The 13,976-nt window shown below is 32.0% G+C and overlaps 1 protein-coding gene across 2 annotated transcripts; it reads left to right on the top strand.

Moving 5' to 3' along the window:
- Positions 1–2,141: 2,141 nt before the first annotated feature.
- Positions 2,142–13,639, top strand: LOC101502355 (nardilysin-like). Of its 2 annotated transcripts, none has more exons than XR_012163215.1 (19): positions 2,142–2,737; positions 2,928–3,003; positions 3,115–3,161; positions 3,858–3,970; positions 4,321–4,394; positions 4,556–4,651; positions 4,747–4,866; positions 5,936–6,169; positions 6,845–6,993; positions 7,317–7,473; positions 7,692–7,844; positions 8,247–8,629; positions 9,725–9,874; positions 10,348–10,530; positions 11,008–11,211; positions 11,329–11,435; positions 11,833–11,986; positions 12,681–12,821; positions 13,168–13,197. XR_012163215.1 is itself a non-coding variant. In XM_004500301.4 (19 exons), the coding sequence occupies exons 1-19, from the start codon at positions 2,390–2,392 to the stop codon at positions 13,406–13,408; spliced, it is 3,111 nt and encodes a 1,036-aa protein (XP_004500358.1). In that variant the 5' UTR covers positions 2,145–2,389; the 3' UTR covers positions 13,409–13,639. The 2 variants fall into 2 exon arrangements, 1 of the variants encoding a protein (XP_004500358.1); XM_004500301.4 differs by having other exon boundaries at positions 2,145–2,737; positions 12,700–12,821; positions 13,168–13,639.
- Positions 13,640–13,976: the final 337 nt, after the last annotated feature.

Here is a 13,976-nt window from a genome sequence, read left to right as displayed (position 1 = left end):
CAAAATAACAATTATAACCTTTAAACACAATTTTTTTTAAATAACAAATCTTAATTGTTATATGTTAGTTTAGAAGTTAAACACAATTTTTTTAAATAACAAATCTTAATTGTTATGTGTTAGTTTAGAAGTTAAACACACAACTTTCTTATCACTCCAATTTCTCCTTTCTTATCACTCCAATTTCTACATTTCTCACCAAAACCACAAACAACCTTAAACCCAAAATTAAATGAAAATAAAAAAAGTTTGAATTCAAAATTGTTTTTTATATCAACTATTGTGAAATTGATTTCTAATAATGGTGTCTAATTTTTTTTTTGTTGATTAAATGTTGTCTAAAACTTATTGAACCACAAAATGTATTGAGCTGTAGCAAATAATAAAAACCGTGAGTAAAGAAAAAATAATGTACAAATGATTTACAAAATCGACCAATCCTTTTGAGCACAAACAAGACAGCATTAAATATGATAATGTATCAAGAATTTAAAGAAAAAATAATAATTGTCTCTTAAAAAAACAATTTTTTTGGGTTTTTTCTTATATTGATAAATGATCAAATGCTTGGAATACAAAAAAAAACAAGAAGATTCAAGAAGCTAAAAGCATATGGGATTAAGTTTTATTTAATTTCATTTGCAATACTTAGAAATGAGTTGATACTCTAACTTTGTTTAACATAATCCCTATATTAATTAAACCTAATTTCATGGGTGATTTCAAAATGAAAAAGTATTAATATAGAGAATCTTAATAGATAACAAATGTTCAAAATTACCTATTTCTAGTTTAAAAAAATGTAAGTTTTATAGTCTTATTAATACAATCACACACCAAAATCATTTAAGAATATTTGGATGAGATGATTTAGGTCTCTTCCAATTCCAATTGTATCAAATATTTTGGATTCAAATCTAACCATGTGAATGTAACATCGCTAAAAATCTTAAGAATTTTTTTTATTGTTCATTGTAGTTCTACCTAACTCAAGAATTTAATCTTTTCCGCTTAAAGGATACTCGATTTACACCAAACTCTTCATCGATGTCTAATCCTATAACCATACAAAGGATGGCCAAATCATAGAAGATATGAAGGGTAAACATATATACATGTAAAGAAGAAAAAACACATTGATAAAGTCCCAAGTCAAATATTAAAAAGAGTCACTTTTTTTTCCAACAAAAAAATGTTTTAACTAGACATGGAAATAAATAGAGATGATCGGAAATAATATCTATGGAAATATGAAAATGATATGAGCTCCCATTCTTTGTATCTTCATTATCTACTAAGATCATCTACTATAGTTCTAAAAACACGTCAAATTATAGGAAAAAGATTCCAAGTTACTTAGGAACTTTGCATAGAACCGCCAATAAAAAAAATTTAAAACACATTTTTAATGGACCAAAAATGTGCACGGCAGAAAAACACCCTCTTATTAGTTTGTTCAATTTACTCGACTATTGTAACATACTAAAATTTTAAATCCTATTTAGTTGATTGATTACGTATTCATAAGTGTTCGTGATTAGGAATGGCGAGTTTGTAATCATGGAACATTTGAAAGAAATTTTATGACATTATTTATTTATACTCATAAAATTAATTTATAACTTACGTAAATTATCTATTTTTTTAATTTTTTTTATATATAAAATAAATTATCTTTTGAAACTTTAGTTTGCCATTAAACACATCAAGACTAATTTCACTTTTGCTCTTATGTGCACACAATTTAATTGAGTAATTTGAGTCACCAATTGTCTCAATAATTATAATCGTGTACTCTCTTAATTTTCTATTCAATATTTAATACCACAAACCTATGTCGCATATGTCATTCTAACATCACGTTAGCGAAACACAACAAAGAGATCCGACCTACAACATTAAAACCACATATGTTGGAAACAAAAACTCATCTCTTTTTACTCATAGTCACTGTCATATAACCCTAATGCGTATTCCATACACCGTGGATAACGCAAGAAACCTAATTGCAACAAATCTAAAACCATCCAAAATAAATTTGATTTAACAATTAAACTTATATTTTCTTAACCTAACTTTAAGATGCTTCCGAAAAAAGAGTGTCATAGACATTGGATTACCTAACTTTATGATGCTTCCGAAAAAAGAGTGTCCTAGACATTGGATTACCCTTCCCTTGGTCTCTACCAAAGGAAAAGGGTGCCCTTATTTTTTGTCATTCCTCTTCTTTTATTCGCTTTGCACGAAATTCCAAAGCCTTACAACAAAACCACACTTGTTTAGAGTCCAAAAAGAAAAAAAACAAAGGAAAATAAAACCTTGGTTTGTACTACTTCACACTCCTCTCACCTTCCTCTTTTTTTCCCAATATTCTACAAACGACAATACTATGGGATTGAAAGGTGCTCCTGCCGCCACCGATGACGTCGTTTTGAAGTCTCCAAACGACAGTCGTTTATACCGTCTTGTTCATCTGAAAAATGGTCTTCAAGCTTTGCTTGTTCATGATCCTGAGATTTATCCTGAGGGTACTCCTAAACCCGTTTCAATCGATGAAGAAGATGATGATGATGAAGAAGGTGATGAAGAAGATGGCGATGAAGATGATGATGATGATGATGATGATGAAGAAGATGACGATGAAGAAGAGGGAAGTGAAGAAGAGGATGACGAAGTTCAATTGGATGTTGAAGGAAAAGAAGGGGGCAAGGGGGCTGCTTCTTCTCAGAGCAAAAAGGTTGATTTTCTATGTTGTTTTATGTTGTTTTCTGCATTTTTTATGAATACCCATTTTGATTTTAGTTTTGTTTTGTAAAACCCTACTATGGTAGATACATGGGTTATTCTTTTGTTTTTGTGTGTTGATGGTAATTGTCCTAGGGAAGATTTGAAATAGTTATGTTATGTGTAATTTGGTTTGTTTGTAGGCTGCTGCAGCAATGTGTGTAGGAATTGGAAGTTTCTCGGACCCAAATGAAGCACAAGGGCTAGCTCATTTTTTAGGTTGGATATTTATCACATTCAAGTGAAAGTATGATTTTTTTTTGTTAATTTATCCTGGGATGATTATTACTAAGTATATTGAATTGTGAATTCCTTGTAATTGGTTTGCAGAACACATGCTCTTCATGGGGAGTGATGAGTTTCCAGATGAAAATGAGGTCTGTTTGGCTATGTCATGTATTGTGTTTTGTTTTGTTTGTCACTTTGAAAATGATCGAATCCTTTATGGATCAGTGATGAAATTGTTTAGAGATAATATAATTATTTTGGTTTAGTAGAATGGTCTACCAATACCAACAATATATCTGAACCTGAAAATCTACTGTCATATGATATATGATATGAGATACAGTTGATGCTACTTTTGCATGAGTACAACTCTCATTGCCCTTTCCTTCGTCTTTCGCCTTAATTCGAATTCTGGAATTTTGTTTTGTTTTCCGCTGATAAATTTGCTCATGAAATAACATTACATATTTAATGTTATGTAAGATTTTATAACTGGTAGCAATCTTCTTTGCGTTCCATCTCTGAATGCAACATTGCCATTGAGAATCTTTTTGAAGTTTTAACTTCCAATAGGTACTGATTAAATAAATGATACAATCATGTATTGTTCTTTCATTATTATTAATAATATAGTTATAGTAATCTAAGTGATCCTTCTATTCCTTCTTGCATTATCAGATGTCACTTTTTTGTGGTTTGTCCTACTCAGCTTACTCTTAACCCTAACTGATTCTCCCTCTATTGTTTCTTGCGGTTAATCATGCTCTTTACCCCTAATATATGTAAACAGTAATGTACAATTAATTGGCCTAGCAATCTGACATTCATACTTTTTCTATTGTTAGTATGATAGCTATTTGTCCAAGCATGGTGGCTCTTCAAATGCATACACAGAAACCGAATATACCTGCTACCATTTTGAAGTCAAGCGTGAATTTTTGAAGGGCGCCTTGAAAAGGTAAACTCTGCTATGCATTGTCTAACAGGACATTTTCTGTCTATTACATGATTTTACACACTACTTTTTGTAGATGGGTTCTGTTTCCACTAACCCTTCAATTGACATTTAATTTCATACTGTGTAGTGATGATGCTTATGTAAGACGTGTGGTGTGTGAAACGAATTTTGGCTACTTTATTAATATTTTGACTATCAATGTTTTTCCGTTAGTTACATTTTTAACCGAATCTAGCTGTGATGGTTCAGTTTTATATAGTCTAGTTGAGACTTAAGAACATTGGGCATTTCTTTCCACCTCGATTTGCTAGATTTCTGCTTCATTTGCATTGATTTCTTTTTTTTATCAGATTTTCTCAGTTCTTTATTTCACCGCTTGTTAAAATGGAGGCCATGGAGCGAGAAGTACAGGCAGTAGATTCAGGTATGTTTCATTTTAATCCTATACTATGGATTTTCATTTCAACTTTTCTTCTTAATATTTTTCTTTTAGAAAAACTCCAACTTGCATATGTATCAGTTTGCTGATGATCTATATTTTATTTGATAATTGTATACCATAATGGTGTACAATACTGAATATAGAATTTAACCAGGTTTTACAAAGTGATGCTTGTCGTCTTCAACAACTTCAGTGCCATACTTCTACACCTAATCATCCTTTGAATAAATTTTTTTGGGGTATGTTGTATTAAGTTACTAATCCATTTGTTGGTCAATTAGTTATTTATATTATTTTGTATAGTTAAAATTCTATTTTTTTTATGGACATGAAGGGAATAAAAAGAGCCTTGTTGATGCAATGGAGAAGGGTATTGATCTGCGGGACCAAATATTGAAATTATACAATGATTATTACCATGGTGGATTAATGAAGCTTGTTGTTATTGGTGGAGGTGAAACTCTATTTCATTATCTTTTATATAGTTAATCAATTGATCAATTTTGAAGAATGTTAACCAAGATTTTTGGCCATATTTGTTCCAAGCAATCAGGTGCTTGGTGTTTTCCCTATTAGTCAAACATGGTATGCAGGTTTGAAACGACGGTTGATTTATTAGCTCTGGAGAAATTATTACAGTAGTCTTTAGAGTTAGGAGTTAATTGGAAAAGTTAATTTTTTGTTGTAATCTAATGTAGATGAAACTAATTTCTAAAACCCAGATGGTGAAAAGGGGGAGTCTCAACAATTTTGTGTCTCACAACAATAAACTACTTGCGTAGCAAATACTAATCCACAATCAATATATTCAGAAAGTAGTTCTCTCCTTTAGCAACTTAATTTTTTTTTTCGCAACTTAAATGTTTTGATTTATAGCACAACATAATAAAACAAAAATAATTTGAAATCTTTTCCATTAAAGAGTTATTACTTGAGACTTCAATTTGTAAATAATAATATATAATATATCGGAAAAGCAATAATGCTTCAGAAGTAACTATTATGCATATCTTGCTAGCCTAAAACCTATCTTACATCATGTCCTTGTTCGCAGAGGGAAATAGCAAAAAATGTTCATGCGAGCAATCTTAATTTTTTTTCAATATATATGAGGAAGCTCAAAGTTGTTAGTGTATATGATTTCTTTTCCATTAGTTTTGATCTTTGTATGATTAATTTTCTGGATGAAACTTATGCAAAATTGTTGTTGAAAGTAAAAAGCTTACAAATGAAAAAGATCTGAGTTTCTAGTCTAATAAGGTTGAGGCACAGTTACGTATCTTTCTACTTAAAAGGATGAAAGAAGGGCCCAGGTTTTATATTGCTAATGTTGATAATTTTTTCCTTAATAACTGCACTTGTAAAATAGTTAGCATATTATCTACATTTAGATGATGTTACGAAAATAATTTGGCCAATTCACCACTCAAACAAAAGGTTTATTATAATGGCTCTTGTCATTAGTATGGTCAAAACCAACATATGGTGGTTTGGTTTTTGATGATGTGCTCAAAATAATGCAGAGTCTCTGGATGTGCTCGAGAGTTGGGTTGTGGAACTATTTGGTGCTGTCAAAAAGGGTCCTCAAGTAAACCCAAAGTTCCCAGTGGAAGGTCCAATCTGGAAACCTGGTAAACTTTATCGGCTAGAAGCTGTCAAAGATGTTCATATCCTCGATTTATCATGGACCTTGCCATCTCTACACCAAGAGTATCTAAAGAAACCAGAGGATTATTTGGCACATCTCCTCGGGCATGGTATGATTTTTCATTATGGGTGAATCTTATTAGGTTGAGAGTGCATATTTTCATTTGTTTATCATCATGCATTTTTTATACATCTTATTGCATATCTCTGATTAGGTAAACTAATACCGAGTTTGTTTTAATGCATCTTATCTATATTGTATGAAAATTGACGCAGAGAAGCTTCTTTTACTTCTTTAACAAATAAAATTCCCCTCTTTTCTTCCTGTGATATTTCAAAATTGTTTAAGTTTTTGGCAAAGCAAGTGCAAGTTGTCGTATATATGGTGAATAATAATAGCATGCAGAAGCTGCTATTTTACACACACTCCCACATTCCAAAATTTTTAATTTAATAATTTATAATTTATAATTTATTCCCCACTTAAAAGGCTTGATAAGCTTCTAAAGAATTGTTTTTTGCATTGAATTTTTCCCTATCTTTCCTAGTTATTATGTTTTTGAGATAAACCATTCAATATGTAGTGGAAAGCAGTTCTGGTTAAATGATGATAGATGTTTTTTGTAGTGAGTATTTTTCATTTCTAAATTTCAATGATTATGACTTTTCTATTGTGTGTATGCATATATAACTTCACTAAAAGTGCTAATCTATTTAACTCTAGATGTCTAAGATGAATGCTTTATGGTTGGCTTTCGTTAACAAAAATTTGATTAACCTTTCAGAGGGCAGGGGAAGCTTGCTTTTCTTTCTCAAGGCTAAAGGGTGGGCCACATCTCTATCTGCTGGTGTTGGGGATGAAGGAATTTATCGTTCATCGATAGCTTATGTTTTTGTCATGTCGATACACCTCACCGACTCTGGTGCAGAAAAGGTAATCGCATTTTCTTAACTTGCATAGACCCTTCAGATTAAAGAGTAAAATTGTGTTTTAAGCGAGCATTCATTTTTCAAACTCAATGCAGTTGTGCATATTCCGTTGCATTTGATGAGATCAATTTAGTTTCAATTTTATTAATATTTATTGATTATTGATTTAAACTTTTCATTAATAACCATAAATATGAGGTTTGTGGAAGTGGAACTGTAGAAGTATTATTGATCATCTGTTTGCAAAAATAAAATTTTGATCAATATTCAAGTTTCAACATGTATGTTTTTTTTCAATATATCTTAACCTTTTTTCTCACTTCCCAGATCTTCGATATTATTGGCTTCGTCTATCAATACCTTAATTTGTTGCGTCAAAATTCTCCACAAGAGTGGATATTTAAGGAACTTCAAAATATTGGAAACATGGAATTCAGATTTGCAGAAGAGCAGCCTCAAGATGATTATGCTGCAGAGCTTGCAGGTTTCTAAGTTATTTCCTTAAATTTGTTTCGATAAAGGTGTCCTTGTTATGCTCTCATTCTTATTATATTATATGATATTATGATAGTATATTAAAAAGTTTTTTGACCCTTTCTTACTTGTGGTTGTTTCCTCTGGAAAATATGCTATGTAATAATCTTAATAATTTTATACAATTTCATTGTCCTTCTTGACTTATTTTAATTGTTTTATGTGCAGAGAATTTGAAGCACTATCCAGCAGAGCATGTCATTTATGGTGATTATGTGTACAAGACATGGGATGAGCAGTTGATAAAACAAGTTCTTGGTTTCTTTGTTCCTGAAAACATGAGGGTAGACGTTGTCTCAAAATTGTTTCACAAGTCAGAAGGTGAGTTTTTTTCTCCCTCGTCGAATTTGCAATTTCATATAGGTTTCCCTTTGCCTCTATAGTTGTGATAGAAACTTGCTATTTCCTAAGAAGATTTTGGGAAGTATTCTTTCGATTACAGAATAAAATGCACATATCTTTGAGTGTCTGCTCCTCCCTGCCTTCGGTTGAAGGATAGCCTAATAGTTTGAGGGAGATTAAAAACTATTAAGTTAAGAGGGATTTAGTGATTAACAATCTATCATTCAATGAATCGTGGTAGGGAAATATAGCATCATCTGATTCATGTAGCCACATACAACCCACCCTACTCAGATCTATTTGGTTTGTTGTTATAAAAAGTAGTGCATCAAGTTATGTTTTCATAAAGATAATTGAACTACTTGTTGCTCTTCTTTTCAGATATCCAATATGAACCCTGGTTTGGTTCACGTTATGTTGAAGAGGATATTGCTCAAGATTTGATAGAGTTATGGAGAAATCCTTCAGAAATTGATGCCTCACTGCATCTTCCATCTAAGAATGAATTTATTCCAAGTGACTTTTCTATACGTGCTAGTGACACGGGTGATGATGATTCTGCAAATTCGACATCTCCTAGATGTATAATTGACGAAGCTTTGATAAAATTTTGGTACAAGTTGGATAGTACTTTCAAAGTCCCCCGAGCCAATACATATTTTCGAATCAACTTGAAGGGTGGATATGATAATGCAAAGAGTTGTGTATTGTCTGAATTGTTCATCCACCTTCTTAAAGACGAGTTGAATGAAATTGTATATCAGGTTAACCATCTATCTTTTTTATTAGAAGTATTCAGTGTTATAATAATTCAAACCAGTTTCCATCAAGGAACTACAAGTACAAAGTTTTATCATTAGTTTTCAAGATTGAATTACTGCTTAATCAAAGTATGTATACACCATATCAGCTGATCAATAGAAGAGCCGTATCATAAGAGTTGTGTCCCATTGACATTCTCATCTTGCTACTTTTAATTGTTGTTTCCTAAATCACAACGTCTAAATTATAATTGGCATTTTTTGTTAGAGAATTTTATATTCTAGAAAGTCACAGTGGGTGAACTAGTCGCCTAATTTAACAGACTTCAGTTTATTGTTAGGAGTTTGTTATTCACTTAATCTACGTAAAGCTTGCTCAGCAAGTTACCAAGTTCTATTTAAGTAATTCACCATATCTTTCTAATCTGAATAACATTTTCAGGATTTTTAGATTATATTCTCCTTTCATTTCTCTCAATTCTAGAATACAACTAAGTATGTGCTTGGATTATCGTTTTCAAATGTACTTCTGAAAAAACTCATTTTGCAAATGTACTTTTACTTAAAAAGAGTTTTCTCGAACGTAATTTATGTTTGGATATTTTTTCTACAAACTTCGTTTTATTAACTGTAATTTGTTTGGATTATATAACCAAATGTACTGTTAAATGTGTATTTACTTAAAAGGTATATTTTTTCCAAAGTTGTATTTGTAATTGTAATGTGTAGTAGAGGATAAATTAGGAACAAATCAGGCAAATGGAAAATGAAAAATGCAAAAGTATCATGGGTGATATTTTTGCTCAAATGTACTTTTGAGGCAAAATTAAGTTTTCCAACATAATTTTAATGTAACCCAAATAAAAAGTCAAAATACGTTTGCCGTTTAAAAATTACGTTTAGGTTGAGAAATGGAAAACCAGACATGCTCTAAATTTTGCTATATTATTTGACTTGAATTAAAAAAACTATTTGGGTGCAATTAAGATATTTAAATTAAATGTAGTTAATGGAGGGTGTGAATGGCGTCTGGGAGTGCTAATGGTCCTATCCTATATATAGATATCTTTGTATATAAGTTTGTATCTATGTGTGCAGGCTAGTGTTGCCAAGTTAGAAACTTCTGTTGCTTATGTTGGTGATATGCTTGAGCTGAAGGTCTATGGTTTCAATGAGAAGCTTCCTGTTCTCTTATCAAAGATTTTGTCAACTGCTAAATCTTTTACACCAACTGATGATCGATATCAGGTGAGTGGCATACTCGTTTCGGATTTTTAAGGGGCAATTAGATCACCTTCCATGTGGTATGCTAAAAATAGCACACACCCTGTTTCTATTTTTTAAATGAAAGCTCACCACCCTTATTTGTCTAAAAATCACCTCCCCTCAGCAGTGTTGTCAATCACAGAAAATAGCGATTTTGCTATGCCAACACTTTGTACTTAATATTGTTCAAATAGCTGCTATTTGACAACACTACCCCTCGGTTATGTTTAAATAACACCCCTTTTATCTTACATAACAAAGGGAAGTGTGTATAACTGAGGGCAGGTCAATTCTTTATAGAATAGAGGGGCGTATGTGAAATTTAAGTATACCTCAGGGGAGGTGAATGCAATTTCCCTTTCTTTAACATTAATGTTCACCATGTTTTTCTGTTTACTTCTTCAATTTTCCTATTTTCATTATTTGTTGTGATGGACCAATGCTTATTTAAACAGGTAATAAAAGAAGACATGAAGAGAGCTTTAAAGAATTCCAACATGAAGCCTCTAAGCCATTCGTCATATTTGAGATTGCAAGTTTTGTGTGAGAGCTTTTACGACGTTGAAGAGAAGTTGCATTATCTAAATGAGTTGTTGCTTGATGATCTGAAAGCATTTGTCCCCGAGCTTCGTTCACAGGTTTAAATGCAATATTTAATATTGGCATCTTACTGTCATATTATTTGCAGTCTTTATTGTTAACATAGATGTTTCAAGACTGTTACTGATCAGCAGACTCCTGAAAGTGTGCTGTGTCAATTCCCAAACGGAAATACATTTTCTATTGTACTTGAAGCTTGTGATTCTATTATTTGCTTTCCAGTGTCCAAAAATAGTTCTCTATTTTGACATACTGTTGTGCATTTGGAATTCCTATGCCTTACTTGATAATGCTAACAACGGGAAGAATATAATTACTCCTTCATAACTTGTGCTATATTATATTTATTGGTTTTTGGTTGGTTGGTCTGTAAACACGAGTTCCGAGTTCCGTGATGAACTTGTATAAGTCAACAAAGGTTTATTATCACTTTTTATTTGGTTAGTGTTTCTCTCTTAAATGTAGTGTTATGACATTGTTGGATAGTTATTCTTTTTTGTGTTAACTTTGTACAGTTATATATTGAGGGTCTATGCCATGGAAATTTGTCAGAAGAAGAAGCAATTAGCATATACCATATATTTAAGAGGAACTTTCCTGTAAATCCACTCCCTATCAAGTCGAGGCATGCAGAGCGTGTAATTTGCCTCCCTTCCAATGCCAATTTAGTTAGAGATATAAATGTGAAGAACAATTTGGAAAAAAACTCGGTGATTGAGGTAATTTCAATTTGATTGGTTGTTACTTGTATTACATCAAATTGTCTGTAGATAATTTGTTTTCAATAATCTCTTAACAAATTTCTCCCACTTGTGTTGGTTTTGCTATCTATGCAGCTTTATTTTCAAATTGAACAAGATCTAGGGTTGGGATCAACCAAGTTGAAAGCTTTGATCGATCTTTTTGATGAAATTGTCGAGGAGCCACTTTTTAATCAGCTGAGGTGACAATCTGATGCTGGAAGCATCTTCCTTTAACATTTGATATTAATTAATGAAGATTGACTCTCTGTTCTCGTGTTTTCTCATTGTCGTAGTTCTTTGTTCAAAAAAATGTCTTTTAAAATGAGAATATCAGTTTCTCCTTACATGTCTTCACACTGCACAGTGCACACAATAAGCAAAGTGTGTTTGCGCTCATCATAAAACAATTGAGAGTTTATGTTACCAATGGTTTGACTGTGAAATAATGGTTAAGGCATGAAATTTTCAATTAAACTATTTACCTGCAGCATTTCTTTCCATTAGGTTGAGACTGTTTTCTTCATCTTTCTTTTTTTCTCTCCTGTGTTTTGGTTAGTTTGTTTGGGACTGAAATTCTTGATATGTACCTGGATACAGGACAAAGGAGCAGCTTGGTTATGTCGTTGAATGTAGCCCGAGAGTAACATACCGTGTTTTTGGGTTTTGCTTTTGCATTCAGTCATCTGACTACAACCCAATTTATTTGCAAGGTAGAATTGAGAGCTTCATAAATGGCTTGGAAGAACTGTTGGTAAGTGTTCCTCATTTCGTCAACCTCCAAGTTCTTTGGCTAACTGCTTCCATACGAACTGTGATAAAATTGGTGCGGTTTCGGTGCTATGATATGATGGGCCATCATACTATTTGTGAAAAAGGGGAAATTGATCATACTTGTAATAAAATGCTTGGAATTTGTAATCTGTCAAATCTAAAATCTTTTAATAATGCAGAAGCCGCTATTCTAATAATTATTATAAATTATAAATACAAATTTGTTCTCTTTATATAGCAAAATTATTTTTCATGTTTTTTTTTTTTCAATTTTCACTGGGAAAATAGAATATGTTAAGAAAACTTGTTCGGAAAGAGTTGTTTTCATCTCAGAACTTTCCTTTGAAAAAAGTTTAAATATATCAGAGATCAACTATTAGCTGTTATAATTGAATAACACTTTGACCTTGAGATAACTATCAATGTGATAGCTTTTCTATTCCTATTTCGTTGCATGTACTTTCTATTTAGCAAATTAGCAGCAGGTTTATTTGTGCTTCAATCCTTGAGTCAATGCCTTAAGTTAGGGATGTTATGCAATGGCCTTTTTCTGAAGTAGGCCAAGATAAACATGTTAGATCATCAAGGGTCACTTCCAACCATGTTTTAGGATTTCAATGTCTAAAATATTTTCTGAAATGTGTGTTTCCTCAATGATGACTTGTGTTTTGAAGAAATGTTTTGAGGTTGCAGGATGGTCTTGATGATGATTCCTTTGAGAATTATAAGAGTGGTTTAATGGCAAAGCTGTTGGAGAAAGATCCATCACTCACATATGAAAGCAATAGATTGTGGAATCAGATTGTTGATAAAAGGTGCTTTACATATTTTGTATTTCTAGTGGTAGACTCTTGTTGAAGTTCTTTGTTATTGTTAATAAATGTAAGAATAACTACCAGCTATTGTTCCTACATGGCCCAAATGATTGTTATCTTATATGCAGTGTTGTCAATTGCTGAGCAGAAAATAGCAATTTGTTTAATTCCACTACGCAAACTAGTGTATCGCAAAGCAGTAGCATTTTGTTCAATTTCCGCTATGCTATATCGCTACAGTGCCACTAGTGGCTATTTGACAACATTGCTTTTATCATTTTCTTAAGTCTAGGAAAGGCTAAAGAGGCCTTATGATGATCAATTATCCAATGTTGTAAATTTTCAGGTACATCTTTGATATTTCAAAGAAGGAAGCTGAAGAACTGCGGAACATAACTAAACATGATGTTATTGAGTGGTACAAGACATATTTGAAACAGTCGTCTCCTAAATGTCGAAGACTACTTGTTCGGGTATGGGGTTGCAACACAGATATGAAGGATGCCGAAGCACAGCCAGAATCTGTGCATGTCATAACAGATCCAGTAGCTTTTAAGAAGCAATCCAAGTTTTTCTTAAATTTATAGTATGCTGAATTGAACTATTTAAGTAAGGTTTATAGAACCAAAAGAGTCTTCATTTCTCATTTAATGGTTGTAGGCTGCAGTGATAAACTCCATATTCTTTACATGAAAGTATTATTCTAGAGGGATAAAACTATACGGTCGCGCCTCAAATAGGATTATTGATTATTGATTATTGTAAATTACATTTATTCGGGAATCATTCATTAATTTTATCAATAAGTTATTGCTCAATTGATTTAGTAACATCTCAGTATATAGTTGGGATAATTTTGGCCACATATTTTGATAAATGTCTCTTTCTCAGACTATAGAGAAACATTTATTTCCATCATTTAAGTTTTTCATACAACCTCTATTGTATATGTCAAACACAACAGGTAATTTCAAGTTCATAGAAAGAGCTGTCACGACTCGCAATAACAATTTTTAGGGAGAACTTTGCCATCAATGTGTGCACTGGATTATTGGTTTATGCCCAAAGTAATTAATCACTATGTCCTTATACTTTTATTAATTTTTAAATAGGTCTTTATATTTTAATTTTTTTTACAAACTCTAATTGTTTTTC

Source organism: Cicer arietinum, chromosome 5, assembly GCF_000331145.2.
Source record: "Cicer arietinum cultivar CDC Frontier isolate Library 1 chromosome 5, Cicar.CDCFrontier_v2.0, whole genome shotgun sequence".
In the NCBI taxonomy this organism is placed as follows: Eukaryota; Viridiplantae; Streptophyta; class Magnoliopsida; order Fabales; family Fabaceae; genus Cicer; species Cicer arietinum.
Note: the sequence above shows the minus strand (reverse complement) of the source record. Positions and strands in the feature narration are given on the sequence as shown.

Bases quoted from the DNA above. Each gene is read 5' to 3' on its own strand.
- LOC101502355 (XM_004500301.4), top strand. From the start codon at position 2,390: ATGGGATTGAAAGGTGCTCCTGCCGCCACCGATGACGTCGTTTTGAAG. The intron at 7,845-8,246 runs GTGAGTTTTTTT...TCTTCTTTTCAG, and splicing joins ATTGTTTCACAAGTCAGAAG to ATATCCAATATGAACCCTGG. The intron at 11,987-12,699 runs GTAAGTGTTCCT...TTGAGGTTGCAG, and splicing joins ATGGCTTGGAAGAACTGTTG to GATGGTCTTGATGATGATTC.